The sequence below is a fragment of the Saccostrea cucullata genome, unplaced genomic scaffold (genome assembly GCF_032062105.1).
Source record: "Saccostrea cucullata isolate Sc308-1 unplaced genomic scaffold, CSIRO_AGI_Scuc_v1 ctg589, whole genome shotgun sequence".
In the NCBI taxonomy this organism is placed as follows: Eukaryota; Metazoa; Mollusca; class Bivalvia; order Ostreida; family Ostreidae; genus Saccostrea; species Saccostrea cuccullata.
This window is the reverse complement of record NW_026920208.1, coordinates 79,991-87,426: the sequence shown is the minus strand read 5'-3', so window position 1 is coordinate 87,426 and position 7,436 is coordinate 79,991. Positions and strand designations below refer to the sequence as shown.

The following is a 7,436-nucleotide window of genomic DNA, read 5'->3' as shown; positions in this document are numbered from 1 at the left end:
AATTATTGCCTCTTCTTCAAATAATTTTATATACAGTACTTATACATGTATCTATTATCTAAGAGCTTTGAATTGACCTAGAAATAGAAAGGTTAAAATTTCCATTATTCACTTGAAGTTTGCTCTGATTAATCTTTTCATTTATATCTATACAATTAGATAGCTTAGAGTTTTTCTGTGATACTTGGTTATCATATGAACACATGAAATCAAGATCTGTCCTTTGGGGAATGGCTGTAAGCCTATTCACAATTGGAGTCTTAGTATGGCCCTTCTTCTATTCACTTCAATAAAAAGAATTGTCACTTACTGATGTGATATGAATTGATAGACCTATTTTTAACATCTCCATAATTAGTTCAAGCCATGTTACCAAACAATTAGCAGTTAAATGTGAGAATATTGGTTCTGAAAAAGTCTTGTAATGAGATTTTTAAGATCGTTTTAGAAGGCCTAGGTTTATTTTTTGAGTCTCTCCCAAACAACCCCTGACCTAGTTTCCAAATTTGGCATAAATGTTTCTGTTATTTGATCTGAAGGAGACAGTTTTACTTTCTCCTGATTTATAAAAATGCTATCATGGCTTCTAATTGATAAAGTGATAGTAAATTAGCTACATCATTCTCAGTCCACAATCTGAATGCAAATATTTTTTATAAGCTAATTCTGCTGAAATGAATTATGGTCTTTAGAGTTGTCGAATTCAAAGATTATAAACATGACTTCAGTTCTGTACTGTTTGGCTGTAAGCCTTTTAAAACATATTTTGAATGGTTGCCCTTGTTTCATTTTGACCAAAGCAACATCATGTCTAGAGGTAATTGAAATTTCAGTTTTTTTACCTTAATCATTTGCATTGATTAGAACATGGACTTAACCCTGCTTTGTGCAACTTGTTTTTTACCTCTACCTTCCCAATAACTCTCGACTTTGCTTTTAATTGTGAATAGAAGTGAGCTTTTCTGATCACCCATTGTCCATCATCCGTTTGTCTATATCCATCTGTAAACTTTTGACATTTTTAACTTCTTCTCAAGGGCCAATTTTATTCAAACATAGTAGTGTAGATTCTAATTTGTTCAAATTATGACCTCCAGGGATAGGGCAGGGGCACAAAAGGTATTACAATGTGGGAAATCTATTATAGAATAAAGTTGCTCAGGTGAGCGATGTGGCCCATGGGCCTCTTCTTTAAAAGAAATTATTCAAAATATTTTCATCAAATTTCATGCACTTATAAAAATTTTCATGTTTGATAACAAATGAACCCTACACCAGGGTGGCCATGGGGCATTTATGTCCTTTCATGTTTTACTGTGTACAAATATATTACTGATTATATTGATGAAAGAATTCTTTTTTATCCTCAATATGTGTCTGAAATAAGTTTAAAGTTCAGAAGCCTTTCAATAAGTGAAATCAATTATAGGAAAGACAGATTTCTGTTAGTTTTTTTTAGTTCACTACATGTTAATTTTTCCTTCCAAAAATAGCAAAGTTTGTCCATGCAGCTCTGTTTCAATTTGCTTGATTGATGGAAATATGAATTCATTATTTATATATTTTTTCAATATGTCTTGAACTCTTTGAGGCTTTTAAATGTACAGTTACCAAGTGTATAAATATTTTGAAAGAATGTGTATTAGATTTTGAAGGTCATGTAATTAGAAACATGGAACCTACATTTAAATTGGAGTGCTCTTCCTTTTTTACTGATCTGCAATCAGAAGATTAAAGCAAATTCGTAAATCACACTTGATCATTCAAGTTAAAAGAAGAAAGATGGAGCCTATGGAAGGCTTAGCGTAATGCAGCTGGCTAATTGACAAACTATGCCATTAATTATAGAGAAGGTTAAAAATATTATTTATGAATATATATATATATCTACCACTGACTGGAGATTCTATTGCTAAGGAAGGAAGGATCTGCCGTCTATTGATATTTCTAAATGTCATGGCTGATCTTATTTTATATTACACCAGTTGGTTTCTATCGACATATCTATTCAAAAAAGCCTTTATCTTACTTCATACCTTCTAAACATATATTGATCAGCTTTTGCATTTTTAATGGGAGAACATTGTCAGCTAAAAAGTCATACCTTATGCATGATGGTTTGGGCATTAAATCAGAGTTGGGTTTCATTTCATCGTCTTACAATGCTAGTTAATTACTTAGTAATCAGCTGGTTCCTCTCTTGTCATTTTAGTTGTTAATGCTGCATACATGGTGTGTCTGTATGTTCTTTTTATGTGGTATGCTGTCTGTTTGGTTTATGAGTCTGTTATGCTATTTGTATGTTCTATATATGTATGTACCATATACTTGGTATACTGTTACCTGATATGCTATCTATATGTTCCATGCTGTCTATATGTTCTTTATAATTTGTATGATGTCTGTATCTTCCATTTACCTGGTGTGATGTCTGTATCTTCCATATTTATATCTGGTATGATGTCTGTATCTTCCATATTTATATCTGGTATGATGTCTGTATCTTCCATTTACCTGGTGTGATGTCTGTATCTTCCATATACCTGGTATGATGTCTGTATCTTTCATATACCTGGCATGATGTCTGTATCTTCCATATATCTGGTTTGATGTCTGTATCTTCCATATACCTGGTATGATGTCTGTATCTTCCATATACCTGGTATGATGTCTGTATCTTCCATATACCTGGTATGATGTCTGTATCTTCCATATACCTGGTATGATATCTGTATCTTCCATATACCTGGTATGATGTCTGTATCTTCCATATACCTGGTATGATGTCTGTATCTTCCATATACCTGGTATGATGTCTGTATCTTCCATATACCAGGTATGATGTCTGTATCTTCCATATACCTGGTATGATGTCTGCATCTTCCATATACCTGGTATAATGTCTGTATCTTCCATATACCTGGTATGATGTCTGTATGTTCCATATACCTGGCATGATGTCTGTATGTTCTTTATACCTGGTATGATGTCTGTATGTTCTTTATACCTGGTATGATGTCTGTATGTTCTTTATACCTTGTTTGATATCTGTATGTTCCATATACATGTATTTTGTATGCATGATGTTTGGAGATTTCACATACCTTGTATGATGATTGTTTGTTTAACATAACCCACATACTGTCTGCAGTTATTTGAAAGTAGAGAAAATGGTTTAAGTCATTGGTGAGACTTGACTGGAACTTTATATTAGTTTATGATAAAGAGGTTTTTATTAAAACAACTAGAGAGGGCTAGAAATTCACTCTCTTTGAATTCGAATACTTCATATACTCTTTAGTAAAATTGCTGCAGTTGTACAATATTTGTATAAGCAAAAAAAAATTTAAGGGACGTAATAAAAGTATCAGTGACATGATGAAATACTTGTATGCATTTACATGCATCCAACCATACCGTTGATATCTTATATTTGATGGGACAGTGAAGAAAAATCTTGAGATATCTAAGAATTCAAGATATTGAGGGTAAAATACCTGAAGAATTTAAAGTAGTTGGGATATATCCATGGTATTCAAAGTATCAGTGCTAGATACCAAAGGTCAAAATATCCCTGTGACTAAAAACCAGGTGGCATACACATGTTCTTGTTTTTGATTCACTCTGTCATTCAACAACATAGCTGTTAAAGCATATGACATAATACATGTATACATTTTCTCAACTAGATGTAAATTCATTCAAAGTCAAGGCTTTGTTTCAGTTCAAGTTCATGCATTCAAAATATTTTTTCTAGATTAGCTATGCCTTCAGATTAATTTTCAGGGTCATGGATTCATAGCAAAGTGTGCAAGGTCATGCATTCAAATCTGAATGTACATTTGAACAGATTCTCTTTCCAAAAAGCAAACTGTTACACAAGCACTTGTTTATCCCCTTAGAAAAGAGGCAATCACCAAACACAAAGGAATCAGAGAATCAGACATTTTCTCAGACAGTTAAAGCCTTAGGACTGCAAATGCAGAAAAATATTGAAGATTTAAATTCAGTGAACAATGGATTATAGGTTAAAATTACCCCTTGGATACAATATTCAAGTGGGCGTCCCTATCTTATCTCTAAAGCCATGTCCCAGATTCAAATGGTAGAATTATAACGATTCTTTGAATTATTGATAAAACATTTTACATCAGGTATAATTTTATAACTTTGACATTTGCAATTTTACCTCTTTCATTGATTTTTGAGATATTGCTCACTTGAATAAGATTCGGAATTGTTGGGTTTTGTAATAATTAATGAAATGAATGATGACAGCAGATTGTGGAATGATTTGTTGAAGGTTGACCTGCAGACCACATCCCAGAGACTGATGTTGTCAGGAGCAGACATGCCAGCCACAGAGGAGCTAGGGCCAGACCAGAGCATTGATGATGTGGTACACCATGAGGTCAAGGAACTGGGAACTCACATGTAAACTTATACAGTACATGTAAACTTATACATGTAAACTTACACATGTAAACTTATATAATACATTTAAACTTATATAAAGTACATGTTAACTTACACATGTAAACTTACACAAGTCAACATATACAGTATATGTAAACTTACACATAACATGTAAACTTATACATTACATGTAAACTAACACATACAAACTTTAGAGTACATGTTAGCTTACATATAAGCTTGTATAGTACATGTAAACTTACACATCTTTTAAAATTTATACAGTACATTTTAACTTACACACATGCAACTCTTTGTACAACACTTTCAATGTCTACAACACATATATGTATTCTATTTTTACCCCATTTTTTCCTTGGTGTTTTCTTGATTTGCATTAAAATATGCTACATGCTCAAAGTTGCAGATTTTGTTAATTGTAATATATTACATCTTTTTTTAATAATTATTTTCAAAAATTATCTACATTTTAGGAATATATGAAGAAGATTCAGATTTATTTTTATTTTTATCATTATTTAAATTCATTTTTGTATTCTTCTAGGAGAGGGGTTTTTTTTTAGATCTCAGTCTTAATTTTTCCTTCTTCAAATATTTGCACAATTCAACTTAAAACATAATTGCATTATGTCAAATTATTTTAGTGAGCCTAATCCAGCTAAGATTTTAGCATAGCAGAGTAACATATTATACTGTAGATTCCTAAATATACGCATGGAATTAATTATCGCGTTATTTCGCGAGAAGAACCGCACACAAAATAAACTTGCTTGCCTTTATTTTTATGATGCTGAAATCTACGTAAAATCTCTTGACCAACCATCCATTCGCGAATCATTATTTGTGATTTAACGTTGAAAAGCCCATTCGCGATAATAAGTACTTGCGAAAAATAAGGAATCTACAGTATGATTTATTATCATTAATATAATTTTTGACTTGTAAATAATTATGCATACCATAATTTCTTGTAGACTTGTATGTGCTGTGAGTTACTCAACTAACAATTTTGAAAAGATGGCATTCAGAAAGTTCTTCAAATTCCAGGTTAGATTTTGAAAAAAAGAACAGAAGAAATTAACAGAGACTTGCCTGCAGAACATTTTTTAAATGTATTTTTGAGAACGTAAAAATATTATATGCACCTGTAATAGGTAGTATCAATATTGTTTATGGTGTACACCCATCACATTCAGTGGGGAGCCTTCTTTTTTGTAGGTTTTGAAGCCATTGGATGTGAAGACAAAATTCTATAATGCAGAGGTAAAATAAAAGAAATACTTTGAAATTGATTAAAATCAAACTTAAATGCATTTTTTTTATGTTAATTATCTTTTAAATTTACATTTTTTTTTTTTGGAAAGGGGGAGGGGGCAAAAGATATTTTTTCTTAAGAAATTTTACATTACTTAGTTTCCTTACAAGCTTTTCTTTCACAAATTCATAATTATAAAGTGAATTGTAATTCAAGATTGCACAGTTGTATATGATCTATGAGTTAATTATGAAATTTTAGGTTGAAGAAAGACAGCCTATTCATCTGCAGTTTTTTAAGAACTTTCTTTGTGGTGTCCAGTTTGTTGATTTCATATAGATTTCTATAACAATGCTGTAGATATCATGTCGATTCTTTATGTTTTCATGTCAGGACCACGTAGTAAGTTTGCACTTCTTACTCCTTGCCTATAGAGCTACACAACTCATCTCACATTGTATTTGTCTCTCCGTAAACTTTCAGCTTTTGTCTGATCATTACTGCAATATCATGTGGAGAATCTTCCTTTCAGACTTTAATGGTGTTGAAAAATGTAGAAGCTTCTTTTGTTCATGTCCAGTGCAGTTTTAAAAAGCAGTAGATTCTTTGCCATCAGGGTTATCTTGATTCCTCATACCCCCATATCCCCAAACCTCTTCCCTGCCCTTAAAGTACACTCTACTTCTCTTGGATACTTATAATACTTTCGACAAGGTAGTTTAATGATCACAAACTACAAATATATGATATAAAGGACTGTAGGCACTTTTACATCTTTAAACACGGAGATTTACAAGATTAAAAGCTTAGTCTCAAATAACTAGGGTTGAGACCAGTGCAAGATTATAGTTATCACAACATAATTATTTTTATAGTACTACCTGTACAAACATCAATGAATTCAGTTTCTTTAATGCATGAAGAGTTTCACAAATTAAATTTTTTCCCAAGGAAATATAGCTCATTACAATACTTATAAATTACAATAAAATCACGTACATTCAAAATATTTGTCTCAATATACTGCACTGTTATTTGTAAGTTAAGCAAGTCATACAATGTATGTACAGTGTATGTATACTTCTTGATGTACATCTGTCTTTAATTTTATTTTTGCTCAAAAAGTTAGCAGGGGTATTTTCTTCATCTTTTTTAAAAATATTATTTTTACATATTATAGGCAAGATGAAATCAAATTTTCAATATTTTATTTCCAATTTTCTGATTAAAATTTATGTTAACTATCTAAAGTTCAGATTTGAGCCATTAGGCTAAAAATAGAGCTTATACTATACAGTTCCAGTGTGTACTCACAAAAAAGAATACATCAAATAAACAGCTAAACAAGAAATTTTAAAAACTTTTTGGTAGAATTAGATATTTTCATTTGATCAATTGAAAGCTATGATTGGATGGTATTTGGGCTTGTTTCTGCGTCATTTGCTGGAGAATCTGCTTGAATAAATTTTGCAATAGATTCTGGTAAAAAGGGGATAGGCCATTTTTGAACTTCTTCCCTCAACAGAGATAGGTATTTTTAATGGCAATGAGGGCATAAGGGCAGTAACTGCACCTACTGGTGTGCAAATTGCTTTGAAAATTCATAAGCAAATAAATACCTATGACATAAATACATGAAATATAATATTTTTTTTTCTGTTTTATATATTCTTATGTAATGGTTTGAGTCGTGGATATTGGCCTGGGTAGCTCAGTCGGTAGAACACCTGACTGGTGATGCTGG

The 7,436-nt window shown here is 31.6% G+C and overlaps 1 protein-coding gene across 1 annotated transcript in view; it reads left to right on the top strand.

Moving 5' to 3' along the window:
- The window catches only part of LOC134244951 (trafficking protein particle complex subunit 13-like), a 48,884-nt gene that overhangs the window by 36,296 nt on the left and 5,152 nt on the right, over positions 1-7,436 (top strand). The window contains exons 4-6 of the mRNA XM_062727211.1: positions 4,304-4,434; positions 5,412-5,484; positions 5,656-5,700. Coding sequence (XP_062583195.1) covers positions 4,304-4,434; positions 5,412-5,484; positions 5,656-5,700 — 249 coding nt within the window. The remainder of the gene's footprint in view (positions 1-4,303; positions 4,435-5,411; positions 5,485-5,655; positions 5,701-7,436) is intronic.